Source organism: Mustela nivalis (genome assembly GCF_964662115.1).
Source record: "Mustela nivalis genome assembly, chromosome: 6".
NCBI lineage: Eukaryota > Metazoa > Chordata > Mammalia > Carnivora > Mustelidae > Mustela > Mustela nivalis.
Window position 1 is genome coordinate 101,671,033 of NC_139025.1, and position 16,264 is coordinate 101,687,296.

The 16,264-nt window shown below is 39.9% G+C and overlaps 1 protein-coding gene across 3 annotated transcripts in view; it reads left to right on the plus strand.

The window, feature by feature from the left end:
* The first annotated feature begins 490 nt into the window (after nucleotides 1-490).
* The window catches only part of CLPX (caseinolytic mitochondrial matrix peptidase chaperone subunit X), a 42,126-nt gene continuing 26,352 nt past the window's right edge, over nucleotides 491-16,264 (plus strand). The window contains exons 1-3 of one of the 3 annotated variants that reach the window (XM_082737211.1): nucleotides 491-826; nucleotides 12,387-12,547; nucleotides 13,285-13,402. In XM_082737211.1, coding sequence (XP_082593337.1) covers nucleotides 748-826; nucleotides 12,387-12,547; nucleotides 13,285-13,402 — 358 coding nt within the window. In that variant the 5' untranslated portion in view covers nucleotides 491-747. Of the gene's footprint in view, nucleotides 827-954; nucleotides 1,111-12,386; nucleotides 12,548-13,284; nucleotides 13,403-16,264 lie in introns of those variants that run through there. The other 2 variants (XM_082737212.1, XM_082737213.1) reach the window with 2 other exon arrangements.

Sequence of the window (16,264 nt, forward strand, 5' to 3'; positions counted from 1 at the left end):
GTAAAAATACCGCTTCCACGTAACAAGTGTGGAAACTAAAGAGAAGGAGAAGATAAGGTACGTAAGATGTGGAAACCCCAGGGGAAGGAATTTATTGAATCTGAAGCATCTAGCAGCAGCCAAAGGATATTGAAGAGTACTGGGGCTGAGTAAGCCATCGGTCTCACTTTGACCTTCCCCCGCTACCAACCGAAAAAGGCGGGGACTGACCGCGACCAGTTGGGACTACAACTCCCAGCATGCATCTCTGAGCGTCCTTAGCATATTTTTCGATGTTGGGATAAGTGGGCTTTCTGGGAGAATTGCATGTCGGGAATTGTAGTTGTCCCAATTGGGGCTGGCCGCCGGCCGTAACGTGCTCATTGGCGCCCAGGTCACCGCCCCCTTCCCCTCGCCGCTCGTCGGTGTATCACGCATGTACACGCAGCGCGTGCCCACGCCCCCTCCCTAGGCCTAGGACGCAGGCGCGCGCACGCTCCCCGGGCCCGGTAGGCGGAGGGGGGGTGGGGGGGGGAAAGGAGGAGGGGAAGGGAGGGAGGGAGGGGGGTTAAGTGTCTACTCTACTGAGTAGACGGCAGTCGGGTACGAAGAGCGCGAAGGCCTGGCTGCCAGACGGGTGAACTCTGCACTGAGCCTAGGGTCGGCGGGAGGGTCCGGAGCCAAGTTAGCGCGCCCTGCGTATAGGAGTCGGGCCGCTGAGACCCGGAGGCCAACAGGGGGCAAAGCCCCGGCCTAGGCCCAGCGGAGATGTCCAGCTGCGGCGCTTGTACTTGCGGCACGGCCGCCGCGCGGCTCATCAGCTCTTCGCTGGCCTCCGCGCAGAGAGGTAACGAAGTAGTTCCTCACCTGAGCCAGTAGTGGCCCGCGAGTATACCAACCGCGGGGGGGATCCCGGGGAGGGCAAGAGGCTGGCCCCACCCTGAGGGTGTGAGGGGACGCGCGGCTTTTCGCCTGACCCCCCGCCTTCCTCGTGGGATGGGGCTTTGCCAGCCTCTGGGGCAGCTGGTTCTTAGATTCGAAGTAAATCCCTTGTGCTCCCCCGCCCGCGCGCATTCAGGCCTTTTGACTTTGGGGCCGGAATGTGGCCACTTAGCAGAAACCCTGGAAGAGGTACGAAATGCTCCTTTCCTTAAAAAGTGTTCCCACACCCTACTCGGAGGTCCGCCGGCTACTGCCTCCCAGCCCGGCGGCGGCTTCTCCTGCGGAGTCGGGCCGGGTTCCCTTCCGGCCTGTCGGGTGCTCCGGGAAGGACTCGGGTTTGGGGCTGCCACTGTTGGGGCGCCCCGCCGAGCCGGCCGTCCCGGGCGCAGGCCGCGCGAGAGCCACCGTGTCACTGTCATTGTGCGGCCGCTTACGCCGGGGCATAAGCAGGGCTCACAACCAACCCTCTCGGCGCCGGGGAAACCTCGCGGCCCGTAGGGAAGCGGCCGGGGTGACTGGGGAAATTTTATCGCAGAAACTGTTTTTGAAGTACTTAAATGTCTCAGCAGTCTTTGGCCCGCTTTCCCAACTTGACGGTCCGATATAGTTTATTAAGTGTGGCGCTTGTTTACCTTTACTTTCTGTTGATCAGGAGCTGTTAAACAGTGTCATCCCAGCCAAGAGATTCCGGAAAAGAAACCATTTTCTTCCCCAGATCTATGAATATCAGACTAGAGGCTAGATGTAATCACTTTTAGACCAATTAGTTTTATTTTGGCTTGTCAATTTAGGATGTTTGGATAAATAAAAATCCCATTTTCCTGTATTTTAGGTTAATATAAATGCCCTTAGCATTTACTAAAGGTGTATTTTGGGACAGTTTAGTTCACAAAGCGGGATTAAATAAAGTAATGTGGGCAGAAGCATTTGTAAAGTAATACAGAAAAGTAGTTAGTTTCAAGACATTGTTAAACCTCAACAAGCAGATGTCTTTATTCCAGGAATTGGGGTTGAAACCGTTTGAAAGTGACATTTAAATTCATTTATTTGACATCTTTTTTGGGGACTCTACTATGTACTGGGCCCTGTTTTGGTGCTAGAGATAGAGTGGTGAACATGTCCTCATTTGCAAGTTTAAAATCTACAGAAGTAGGCAAAGAATAATATCATTTCTACAAGTGGGTGAAGTGTGTTTGTGTTCCGTTTGGGCAGGGAAGACTTCTTTGACAGAATTCTTTATCTGTTGGAGTGAGTTGTGCCATAAAATTGAATCATAGGGGGTGTGTGGTAATTCTTTCATTTTCAGAACAGCCACTGATTTAAAATTTTAATGTATAATTAGGTGAAGCAACAATTTAATGGCTTTAGATATGATCATTTATTATTATAAGTTTGTCAGAAGTTTTCAGAGATATTGAACCATTGTGTCTGCTGTAAATTAAGCTTAAAATATGGGACATTACTTCATATAATTGTGGAATTTAATATTTTTATATAACAGTGAAACAGCAAATGGTTTTCACATTGATTTAAGACTTTCTCAGAGCTTCATTAACATAAAATGTTTATTGTCCATAGTAGAAACTCTAAAAGTGTAAACTAGTCTGCAATATAGAAATAATTTTCTTTAAGGTTAAAAAACTCCAGGAAGGTTATTTTTATTTAGGATTCTTGGAAAGAGGAAGAGAGGCAAAAGAAAAAGAAAAATCAGAATTGAACTTTAGCTAGTTTGTTATTATAGAGTTAAGAATTTTAGCAATATAATATAGGTAAACAAAAAATTTAATCAAAATAGTCTTACACCATGAAATTATACAATGGAGTAAAAATAAGATTTCAGACCTCTCTTGAAGTGTAGTGCTATTCTCTATTTCCGTTTGTTAGACTTAAAAAGAAATTTTTTTAAAGTTTTTTAAAAATTTATTTGACAGAGAGAGTGAGAAAGAACATGAAAGGGGAGAGGGTCAGAGGGTGAAGCAGGCTCCTGGCGGAGGCGGAGCAGGGAGCCGGTTGTGGGTCTTGATCCCAGGGTTCTGGGATCATGACCTGAGCTGAAGGCGGTTGCTAAACCAGCTGAGCCACCCAGGTACCTTAGACTTTAAAATTTTTAAATGCTAGTTTGAAAAATTATTTGGTAGATTGTCATGCTTGATACAGGATGTTTTCTTTTCCTGGTTGGCTATGTGTATCTTCAATTTAATGTGTTTTCCTACTCTTCTCATTGAATATGAAACCTATAGTACAGTAGAAACTTTAAATATTTTCTCTACCCAAATTTCTGATACTTTTCAATCTGCATGTATTTTTGTACATATGTATAAGTATGTATATATTTTAATGCACTTTTCATATATGTAAATTTGCATTCTAAATATGTACATTTAGGAATGCTTGATTCCATTTACAAAATTCTGAATGATAGTACTTGGTCTGAATTTGGTTGTGAGAAGTGTGGAATCACATGTAACACCCTTGATTTTTGGTTCTGTTCTGTCCATGTCCAGTGAAAGGGTGTCACCTCATGAGGGTGTAAGTGAAGATGTGAAGATGCTCAAACATGTTGATGTCCATAATTTTCATGATAGTTGTGTAATGTGCTTACCTTAACAGCTTTTAGCCAGAATTTAAGTCGTCTCTCTCTTTTGTTAAATACAGTACAAATTAAATAGGGCAAAGTGAATAAATGATAGCGCATCTTTATTTCTGCAATTGCAAACTTTTTTAAAAGACTTTATTTATTAGAGAGGGAGAGCCAGCACAAGCAGGGGGGAAGGGCAGAGGGAAAGGGAGAAGCAGACTCCCCACTGAGCAGGGAGCATGATGGAGCAGAGCTCCATCCCAGGACCCTGAGATCAAGACCAGAACTGAAGGCAGCCACTTAACTGAATGAGCCACCCATGCACCCCTGCGAACTATTTCTTTTTTTTTTTTTTTTTTTTTTTAGATTTTATTTATTTATTTGAGAGAGAGATAGTGAGAGAGAGCATGAGCGAGGAGAAGGTCAGAGAGCAAAGCAGACTCCCCATGGAGCTGGGAGCCTGATGTGGGACTCGATCCGGGGACTCCGGGATCATGACCTGAGCCGAAGGCAGTCGTCCAACCAACTGAGCCACCCAGGCGTCCCATCTGCGAACTATTTCTTAAGCATTTCTCTTTTCTTGGCATATTCCTTTTCAGACCAACAGACTAGCCTTAGTGAAAACTCATCAAACATTTTTGAACTTGAGGAAAGCTGTTATAGGAGTGATGTTATTTTTCTTCATTCAGAAGTACTCAGGAGTGCCTGGGTCACTCAGTCGGTTGAGCATCTCACCCTTGGTTTTGGTTCAGGTCATGATCTCAGCATGGTGAAATCAAGGCCCGAGTTGGAATTTGCTTGAGATTCTCTCCCTCTGCCCAGTCCCCTCCCCCGCCCTCAGTACGCGTACATTCTCTCTTGCAGATAAATCTTTAAAAATACATATATCATTTAAAAAGTATTCAGAATTCAGGAAATAATAACTTGGTCATAAAGTGAAAATTTGAGGGGCGCCTGGGTGGCTCAGTGAGTTAAAGCGTCTGCCTTCGGCTCAGGTCATGGTCTCAGGGTCCTGGGATCCAGCCCAGAGTCCAGCTCTCTGTGCAGTGGGGAGCCTGCTTCCTCCTCTCTTTCTCTGCCTGCCTCTCTGACTACTTGTGATCTGTCAAATAAATAAATAAATCTTTAAAGAAAATTAAAATCAAATGAAAATTTGAAATTAATAAAAGCAATAAGCGTGTAAGTTGCTGGCATTATTTGTTTTTGTTGAAATTTTTTTCAATTTTTGTTAGAAGTTAGAGACCAGGTGGTTAAGCAAGCATTTAACTTGATTTGCCATTTCATCAATTATTATACACTTAAATACTGTCACTTAAAAAAGATGGTAATTTAAAATTTTTCATTAGCTCTATTTCTAAAATTTAAAGGCCAGTTCATCTTTTAAGTTGAATCTTTTTTTATATTTTTATTTTTTAATTTTTTTTTTTTTTTTTTAAAGATTTTATTTATTTATTTGACAGACAGAAATCACAAGTAGGCAGAGAAGCAGGCAGAGAGAGAGAAGGGGAAACAGGCTCCTGCTGAGCAGAGAGCCCTATGTGGGGCTCGATCCCAGGATCCTGAGACCATGACCTGAGCCGAAGGCAGAGACTTAATCCACTGAGCCACCCAGGCGCCCCTATTTTTTAATTTTTATTTTAAAAATTTTTATTTATTTAAGAGAGAGAGAGAAAGAGAGCATGAGTGGGTAGGGGGAATAGGCAGAGGCAGAGGGAGAAGCCAATTCACCCCTGAGCAGGAACCTGACTGGATCTCTATCCCAGTATTGTGGGATCATTACCTGAGCCAAAGGCAGATGCTTAACCAACTGAGCTACTCCGGCGCCCCTGTTTTTTAGAGAAAGCTTAGTTTAAGGTTGAATATAGGAATTCAGATACTTAAAAGTTGAATAAATTACTCTCCTAGTTCTCAATAGCCCTAAAATCAAAGTACCTTATTCTAGTATTTCTTTTTAAAAACGGCTACTCGGGGTGCCTGGGTGACTCAGTGGGTTAAAGCTTCTGCCTTCAGCTCAGGTCATGATCCCCAGGGTCCTGGGATCAAGCCTCACATCTCAGCAGGGAGCCTGCTTCCCTCTTTCTTTCTGTTTCTCTCTCTGCCTGCCTCTCTGCCTTCTTGTGATCTGTGTCTGTCAAATAAATAAGTAAAATATTAAAAAAAAATAAATAAAAAATAAAAACAGCTGCTCTAAAACTCAGAACGTTTTATTTGTATGACAAAAGTTTTGTAAATGGTTTAGCTTTTAACCATCTTCTCTTGTTGCTGCCAACTATTCTTTCGAAATATACTTTACAGAAGTACTTCCCTTTTTTTTTTTTTTAAGATTTTATTTATTTATTTGAGAGAGAGACAATGAGAGAGAGCATGAGCGAGGAGAAGGTCAGAGGGAGAAGCAGACTCCCCATGGAGCTGGGAGCCCGATTCAGGACTCGATCCCAGGACTCCGGGATCATGACCTGAGCTGAAGGCAGTCGTCCAACCAACTGAGCCACCCAGGTGTCCCCACTTCCCTTTTATTATAGGGGTTTTTCTCCTGGGGTTCACAGGCTTCCAGTGTGTCCAGAGGGATAGAATTCATAAGTTGTTAATTTTATTTTCACTAATCACTAACTGAAATGTAGTATTTCCTTCAATTTTGAATGGAGGCAACAACCCACAGTAGTATTTGCAGTATCTGTGAATTTGTCACCAATCAAAATCACAGATATTTTCTTACCACATTACAGTTGTGCGTATCTCAAGGTACTGTTGTGTATACTTTACACTACTTTGAGATCATGGTAGTTATTTAAAAAGCTGTTAAGGGGGCACCTGGGTGGCACAGTCTGTTATGCATGAGCCTTTGGCTCAGGTCAACCTCTTTATCCATTCATCTATTGTTGGACACTTGGGCTGCTTTCATAGTTTGGTTATTGTAAATAGTGCTACAATAAAACTAGGGGTGCATATATCCATTTGAATTAGTGTCCTTGCATTTTTTGGGTAAACACCCAGTAGTAGTGGGTACTGGATCATAGGGTAGTGCTATTTTTAATTTTTTGAGGGAACTGCATACTGTTTTCCACAGTGGCTGTACTGGTTTGTATTTCCACCAGCAGTGTAGAGGGTTCCTTTTTCTCCAAATCCTTGCTAACGCCTGTAGTTTTCTTGGGTTTTTGATTTAGACATTTGACAGGTGTGAAGTGATCTCATCGTAGTTTTGATTTAATTTCCCTGATGATGACTTATATGGAGCATCTTTTTGTGTGTGTATTGGCCATCTGGATGTCGTCTTTGGAGAAATGTCTGTTCATGTGTTTTGCCCATTTTTTAAATTTAATTTTTTAATTATTCATTTATTTGACAGAGATCACAAGTAGGCAGAGAAAAGGGGAAGCAGCCTCCCCACTAAAGCAGGCTCCCCGCTGATCAGAGAGCCCAATGCGGGGCTCCATCCCAGGACCCTGGAATCATGACCTGAACTGAAGGCAGAGGCTTTAACCCACTGAGCTACCCAGGCACTCCTGTTCTGCCCATTTTTAAATTGGATTATTTATTTTTAGTCTTGAGTTGTATCTGTTCTTTATATATTTTAGATATGAACCCTTTATCAGTATGTGATTTGGGAATGAAAATCTTCTCCCATTCATCAGGTTGCCTTTTAGTTTTGTTGATTATTTCCTTCACTGTGCAGAAACTTTTATTTTGATGCAGTCCCAATAGTTTATTTTTGCTTTTATTTCCCTTGCCTCAGGAGACATATCTAGAGAAATGTTGCTATGGCTGATGTCAGAGAAATTATTGCTTGTGCTCTCTTCAAGGATTTTTATGGTTTCAGGTCTCACATTTAAGTGTTTAATCCATTTTGAATTTACTTTTGTGTATGGTGAAAGAAAGTGGCCCAGTTTCATTCTCTGAAGTGTTGCTGTCCAGTTTTCCCAATACCATTTGTTGACTGTCTTTTTCCCATTTTGTGTTCATTCCTGCTTTATTGAAGATTAATTGACCATATAATTTGGGTTTATTTCTGGGTTTTCCATATTGATCTAAGTATTTCTTTTTATGTCAGTACCATACTGTTTTAATTATTGCAACTTTGTAGTATAACTTAAAGTTTGGAATTGTGATACCTCCAGTTTTCTTTGTCTTTTTAAAGATTTCTTTGATATTAGGGGTCTTTTGTGGTTCCACAAAATTTTAGGACTTGTTTGTTTTAGTTCTTTGAAAAATGCTGTTGATATTTTGATAGGGATTGCGTTAAATCTGTAGATTGCTTTGGGGTAGTATGGACGTTTTAATAGTATTCTTCCAACCCATGAGTGTTTTTTAGTTTTCAGAGTATAGGTCTTTTCACCTTTTTGGTTAAGTTTATTTCTAGATGGGCGCCTGGGTGGCTCAGTGGTTAAGCCGCTGCCTTCGGCTCAGGTCATGATCTCAGGGTCCTGGGATCGAGTCCCGCATCGGGCTCTCTGCTCGGCAGGGAGCCTGCTTCCCTCTCTCTCTCCCTCTGCCTGCCTCTCCGTCTACTTGTGATTTCTCTCTGTCAAATAAATAAATAAATAAAATCTTAAAAAAAAAAAAAGTTTATTCCTAGATATTTCATTGTTTTTGGTGCAATTGTAAATGGGATTTTTTTTTTTTAATTAAACTCTCTGCTGCTTTTTTTTTCCCCCAAAGATTTTATTTACTTATTTTGTTGGTGGCAGGGGGTAGCACAAGCAGGGGGAGCAGGAGAGGAAGAAGCAGGCTCCTTGATAAGCTGGGAACCTGGTGAAGGGCCCCATCCCAGGACCTGGGATCATGACTCAAACTGAAGGCAGACGTTTAACCAACTGAACCACGCAGGCACCCCTGCTGCTTCATTTTTTAGCATACAGGGAGGGCTACAGCAGATTTCTGTACATTGATTTAGTATCCTGTGACTTTACTGAATTCATTTATCTGTTCTAGCTTTTTGGTGCAGTCTTCAGAGTTCTATATATTTAGTATCAGGTCTTCTGCAGATAGAGTTTTACTTTTTTGCCAGTTTGGATGCATTTTATTTATGTTGTCAAATTGCTACATCTAGGACTTCCAATACTGTGTTGAATAAAAGTGGTAAGAGTGGACATCACCTTAGGGGAAAAGCTCTTAGTTTTTCACCATTGAGTATGATGTTGGCAAAAAGCAGATTTTAAAAATATTTTGATAACTACTTCAAATTGGTTTCCTTTGTTATGTATTTTATTCTGTACATTTAAAAACATTATTTTGAGAAGGGGTCCATAAATACACTTTACCAGACTCCCAAAGGAGTTCATGGCACAAAAAATGTTTCAAACTTCTAATGACTACAGTGATTTCTGTGAAGATTGTATAACCTTGATGAGTAAGTAATCAGGGGGAGTGGGAGAGGGAAAAACAGGCTTTCCACTGAGCAGAGAGCCTGATGTTGGGCTCCTGGGATCATGACCTGATCCGAAGGCAGATGCTTAATGAACTGAGCCACCCGGGTGCCCCATTCAGTTTGTTTCCTATGATTAAGAATTTCTTAGAGTTTGTCTCTCTCTCTGGTTTTGTCTTGTTTTATTTTTTCCTCTCTTCCCCTATGACCCTTTTTTTTTGTTTCTTAAATTCCACACGAGTGAGGTCATGTGATAATTGTGTTTCTCTGATTGACTTATTTCAATTTGCATAATATCCTCTAGTTCTACCCAAATGGCAGGATTTCATTTTTTTTTTTAAGATTTTATTTATTTATTTGACAGAGAGAGATCACAAGTAGGCAGAGAGGCAGGCAGAGAGAGAGGAGGAAGCAGGCTCCCTGCTGAGCAGAGAGCCCAATGCTGGACTGGATCCCAGGACCCTGGGATCATGACCTGAGCCGAAGGCAGCGGCTTAACCCACTGAGCCATCCAGGTGCCACCGGATTTCATTTTTTTTTTTTAAACATTTTTTTAAAGATTTTATTTATTTATTTGACAGAGATCACAAGTAGATGGAGAGAGAGGCAGGCAGAGAGAGAGAGAGAGAGAGGAGGAAGCAGGCTCCCTGCGGAGCAGAGAGCCCAATGCTGGACTGGATTCCAGGACCCTGAGATCATGACCTGAGCCGAAGGCAGCGGCTTAATCCACTGAGCCACCCAGGCGCCCGGATTTCATTTTTTTGATGGCTGAGTAGTATTCCATAATTTATGGATGTTTTCAAACACACATAAAATAGAACAAGGGTCACCTAAATACCCATCACCCAGCCTTAGTGTCCATTAACTTTCTGTATTCTTGATTTCATCTGTTCTTTCCCCCATTACTGTTTCTAGATTTGCTTTTTAGATTGAGTCTTTAAACCATATTATGTCCTTTGAAAAACATTAACGTGTAGCTTAAAATTCATGAACTACCTTAAATCTCATTCTAATGAGAGTAATGGCTATCATTTACTGCAAAAAAAAAAAAAAAAAAAGGAAATGTTACACTTGAGAAAATTTGAAATGTTTTTTGAAAACATCACTTAAGAAAACATCAAATGTAGTTTATTTTTTTAATATTAATTTCAAGTTTAATAGTGTTAAGCAAAATTTTCCACCCTGTGAATTAAGGACTAGTATGTCATAAATCTTAATCCTTTTTTAGTGCTGCTTGTGAATTTAAATAGGGATGAGAGAATTTATTTATATCTTTCCTGATAAGTCTGATGTTTTTACTTTTGTGTTTTTTGGGATTAGAGATGTGCTAGGGCAATAAATGGCTTAAAAAAAAAAAAAAAAAAACCTAGTTCTAGGGTGTCTGGGTGGCTCAGTGGGTTAAGCCTCTGCCGTCGACCCAGGTCATGATCTCAGGGTCCTGGGATGGAGCCCCACATCAGGACTCTCTGCTCAGTGGGGAGCCTGCTTCCCCTTCTCTGTCTGCCTTCCTCACTGCCTACTTGTGATCTCTCTCTCTGTCTGTCAAATAAATAAATAAAATCTTAAAAAAAAAAAACCTAGTTCTAACAGTGTACACAAATGTGTTGGAAAACTGGAGTTAATAAAAATCAGTCAGTTATATAACTAAGCAGTTGCTTTTGAATAGTTTGCAGGACACTATTTATTTTGTTTCTTTCTTTTTTCTTTCTTTTTTTTTTTTTAAGACGGAGAGGGAGTGGGGAGAGGATCTCACAACCCTAAGATCCTGACCTGAGCTGACGTAGAGAGTCAGATGTTTAACTGACTGAGCCACCCAGCTGCCTCTTAGAGGACATAATTTTAAACCAGTTTTTGTGTTTGGATACAATGTGTACATCTGTGTATAATCTCTTAAAAGACCTAACAGGTATAGAAATAAAAATTTAAAGCTGGAGTTGAGAATTTTGCAGGGAGTAAAATGAGGGAGATAAAATTAGTTTTTTAAATTTATTTAACTATCAACTTTAAACCTTGCCCCCTTTTTGATACTACCTGCTAACCGCTAACCGTGCTCTGATACTGCTAGGAAACTTTCTTCTTTGGCTATTCATTAAGATTCATTAATGTATATTAGCTTATGCAGGGTTGTGAGTAGTCCTACAGTACTCAGTACTGAAACCTGTGGAATTTTGTTTAACCTAAGACCATTTGATATTCTTGTGTGGGGAACATGCTTGGGAAATGCTGCCTTAGAATATGCAGTGTGACTCTTCTGCCACTGTCTGATTTATTTAGGGGTTTATTTTGTATTAATATGAGAAAAACCAGGGATCAGCCAACTGATTCCATGGACCAAAGCTGGCAACACCCATTTGTTTATGTATTGTTTGTTTTCATGTTACAGAGTAGTTAGAACTGAGACTACAAGGCCCAGAAAGCTGGAAATACTTATTATCCTGGTCCTTTACATAAAAAGTTTGCCATAGAAGTCAGTGATTAACCTTTACCTTTTTAATAATTTTAACTTCCAATATGGTAAAAGGTTAAAAAGTTGAAAGTAGGGGCACCTGATGGCTCAGTAGGTTAAAGCCTCTGCCTCTGGCTCAGGTCATGGTCCCAGCGTCAAGTCATTCTCCCAGGGTCCTGGGATGGAGCCCCGTATCGGGCTCTCTGCTGAGTGGGGAGCCTGCTTTCCCCCTTTCTCTGCCTACTTCTGATCTCTTTCTGTCAAATAAACAAAATCTTAAAAAAAAAAAGTTGTAAGTATAGTGGTTGTACAATATTCACTGAATTGAGGTTTTTTTTTATAGGATTGAAACATTTCATTTAAATAGTTTAATCAACAGTCCATAACCTTTTAAAGAACATTTGAAGTTTCTTTTCATTGTTGCATATATTACCCCCAGTAGTCAAAAACAGCTAAGAGTTTATGTCAGTTGCTTATTTTCATTGGTAGAAATACTGTAAGAATAAGAATATATGGTATAAATGGCCTTTTTCCCCTGCAGGTAAGACAGATGTTGAGCTGCTTATCTCACATACTTTCAAAGAGCCACTCATTGTTAGAACCTGGGTGGTCTTTCCTCATTTCCAAACAACAGGCCCAAACTGAAACACCTTTATTTACCTGGAATCTGTAGGCCCAGGTCTGGCCTATTTTTTTTTTTTTTTAAGATTTTATTTATTTATTTGACAGACAGAAATCACAAACAGTCAGAGAGGCAGGCAGAAAGGGAGGGAGGAAGCAGGCTCCCTGCTGAGCAGAAAGCCCGACTAGGCTCAATCCCAGGACCTGGGATCACTACCCGAGCCTAAGGCAGAGGATTTAACCCACTGAGCCACCCAGGCGCCCCATGTCTGGCCTATTTTTACGGGGGCTTTGCCTTTGATGGTGTTACTATTTTCTCTACCATTTTGTTACTACTGCTGTGAAAACTAAAGCTTTTTCAACCTTCTTTATACTTAAGGAACATTTGTTTTCAGGGAATTTATTGAAGTCATATTAATATTTGATGTGTAGACTAATAAATTTCATTTTATTTCCAGGTATCACTTGTGGTCGCATTCATATACCCGTTTTAGGAAGGCTTGGGACCTTTGAAACTCAGATTCTACGAAGAGCTCCCTTTAGAACCTTTACAGAAACACCAGCATACTTTGCATCAAAAGATGGGATAAGTAAAGATGGCTCTGGAGATGGAAATAAGGTATTTAACTTTGTTGATGTCTATATACATATTTGAGTTCTTCCCTTCAAGCAATTGAATGTAATAATAGTATTCTCTGTTCTGTCAGGTTTTATGTTTTCTGTAGGAAATATGAAATATATAAAATGATATGAAGAATTTTATGTAATTATATTTTGTGTTTTAGTTTCAACCATAAAAGTTTTATAAGCGTTGCACTTAGCAGTAGGTAAAATTCCTAACACTCCAAAGTAATAAAGAAGCTACATTAAGTAATCTTTGCAGTCAGCGCTCTGTAGGAGTAAATTAGGAATAGCCATCATTTCCTGCTTTCATACAACTCTAAACAATTCATGGTAGTATAAACCCCACTTCATTCTCTGCCTAAAAATTTTTGGTATCTATCTCAATGTTGGATTACTCTGTAGTTAGCAAGTAGATGATAGGTGATTGTATTGGGTCAGTGAATTATTATCAGTTTTATTATGAGAATTTCACTAACACTCGAGTTAATGTTATATGCATGAAGAAGAAATACAGATAAATATATGTGTTTACTAGACTGGTTTTATTGTTCTGGTAAATAGATCTTTGATACCAATGGTAGCAGAGATATAAACTGTACTAATAATTCCATTCTAGAAATTAGGAAAATTGTAAGATTAATTACAACCTATCTTGCTTATATTTAGTAACATGTAAAATGGTTTCTGAAAGTAATATTGACATTCTTTCTTTGTCTCCCCTGCTAACATTAGAAATCAGCAAGTGAGGGAAGCAGTAAAAAATCAAGCTCTGGGAATTCAGGGAAAGGTGGAAACCAGCTGAGGTGTCCTAAGTGTGGCGACTTGTGCACTCATGTAGAGACCTTTGTGTGTAAGTATTGCTTCTGTTCTTTTTCTCTACCTTGTCTATAAATCATAGACTGCATAGAAATATATCAGTTATATAAGCCAGAGTAATGTTCTTTCTGAACATTACTGATTCTCTCTTATGTTCACCAGATAACTAAAAATCCCAGGACTAGTAATACTTTGCGTGGCAGTATAAGAAATAATTTAAGCAAACTATTTGCTTCTTTATTTTGTGTGTGTGTGTGTTTATTTCAAATTTTGAATTTTGTGAGTATTATGTTAAGCTGTAGGAGAACCAAGACTTATTTATTTAGTTTATTACTCTATACTTGAAATAACCCATTGAGTATCTCATATTGTCAGATAGGTCAGTCATTTACACATTAAGGTATTTTTCCTCTCTGAGTAACCACAGGAGCCAAGCCCTCAATTCTAGAAAGTGTATGATAATTATGAATGATTCAGACACCAAGAGAAGGAAGAAATCAACAGTCCTACTTCTGCTGTTAGTGTCAGTGCCTCTCTCTGGATACAAGATGCTACTACTAGTCTTTTGTTTCATGAATCAGATAACTCATTTCCTACATGATCAGAGTTACTGGTAAGGATTCGGGAGTAAATTACATTGTACTACCATGTCAGCCTTCCCATATAGTCGAACTGTGAAAAGGTCAATAGTGGGGTTTGGCACAAGTTTCAGTTTCTCATGATTAGCTGGAGAGAACTCTCTGTGTTCTAACCCAAATATTAAGACTTCAGTTACAGTTTCACATTTATCATTAATATTAATTGGCCAATATATGAAAAAAAATACTGTTATATGCAGCATGGTTTTACAGTTTTGGAAAGACTTTTAAAGTAGTTCCATTCTGGGGTGCCTGGATGGCTCCTTGGGTTAAAGCCTCTGCCTTCAGCTCAGGTCATGATCCCAGGGTCCTGGGATCGAGCCCTGCATCGGGCTTTCTGCCTAGCAGGGACCCTGCTTCTCCCCTTACCCTCTCTCTTTCTGCCTGTCTGCCTGCTTGTGATCTCTGTCTGTCAAATAAACAAATAAAATATTTAAAAAAAAATAAGTTCCATTCTATAGGTAGAATGTTTGAGATTCTCTTCATGGTGTTGCCTTGCAAGTGAGCAAAGAGAAGAATCAGTTTGAATGAAAACTAATTTGGTTGCAAAATAAAATGAAAGAACAGGATGTTATGATTTCCAAATAACGTTTGCTATTAACAAATTTGGTGTGAAATAATAGAACTCTAAGAGATCTGAGAATTGTTCAGTTCATAGTGGCAGTGTCATATTAACAGATTTTAATCAAGAGTTTTATCTTTTTTGGGGCGCCTGGGTGGTTCAGTTAAGCATTTGCCTTCAGCTCAGGTCATCTCAGGGTCCTGGGATCAAGCCTCATGCCCAGCTACCTGCTTAGCAGGTATCCTCCCTCACCTTCTCCCTCTGCCACTCCTCCTGCTTGTGCTCTCTCTCTCTCAAATAAAATTAAAAAAAAAAATTTCATTCTCTTTTTTCTTCCAGAGAAAGATTCCAGTCTTTGTAGATTAAAATCTTTCCTTAGAGTAAACTTTCCTTAAAGTAAACCTTAGAGCAAACTTTCCTTAGAGTAAAAAAGGAGAAACTAATATTTAATAAATGCCAGTATGTACAGTTTTATTCTCACAGTCTTATTTCTGTCAGGACAAAAAAATGAGAGTATCCTCATTTTTATAAGTGAAGAAGCTAAGATTTAGCAAGTTTAACTCATCCAAGGTCACAGAGCAGTGATTTGCTATTCAGAAGTTCCTATCCCATACTTTCCCCCCCTAACATTTATGCATTTATTTGAGTGAGAGAGAGAGCACACAAGCAGGAGGGGCAGAGGGAGAAAGAGAGAGAATCTCAAGCAGATTCTGTGCTGAGCGCAGAGCCTGATGTGGGGCAGTCTCATGACCGTGAGATCACATCCTGAGCCAGAACAGCGTCTGGATGCTTAACCTATTGCACCATCCAGGAGCCCCTCTCTCATACATTTTTAGCAGCTAGAATTGTCTAGGGTTAAACTGGCTCCTATTGAGATTAAATTTATTTTCCTTTTACATGGTGTTTTCAAAATTTGGCGGGTTGTATTAATCACTGAGAGTGGTTGTTAAACATGTAGGTTCTCTCCTTCCCTAGAGATGAGATTCTTTAGATGTTGAGTGGTATCCTAGAATATGTATGTTTAACAATGAGACCAAGTGTGGGAAAAACTCTAATGTTATTTAATCAACTCAAGGCTGAGGTTGTTTCCTTTGGGAATTCTAATTGGGGAGGTGGAATGTGGGAGTAGAGAATGGAGAAGAAAAAAAGAAGAGTAGGGATACTTAGAGATAATTTAGTAAGCCAACATCTGTTGAGACAGCCACTACTAGGGTCCTGAAAATAAACACAGATGAACATGACACCATCCTGTCCTCTGGAATTTAATGCATGGGAGTGATAGGCCCCCAACAGTGAGATATTGCCCCCCTGTCTTGGTTTTTCTGACCCATAATATAGGTCTCTTTTGAAAGCTGAGGATCTTCTTTGTCTACTCACTGAAAATTGAAGAGTTTTGTTGAAGTGCAAGTTATTCCTTTTGTTTGAATCTACATTTATTTGGTTATTGGCTCATAAACATCTTTTTATGTACTTTTTGATCTTTTATCTTTTTTTGTTGTTGAGTTAGAAGAAAGAATTCTTATTCTGAGTACTAGACCTTTATCCAGAGATTTGATTTAAATATTTTTTCTTATTCCGTAGGTAGTTCTTTCCTTTTAAATACTGTATAGCAGGAGTCAGCCAACTTTCACTATGAAAGACCAAATAGTAAATATTTTAGGCTTTGTGGGCCCTGTAGTCTGTGTTGTCCTGTGCT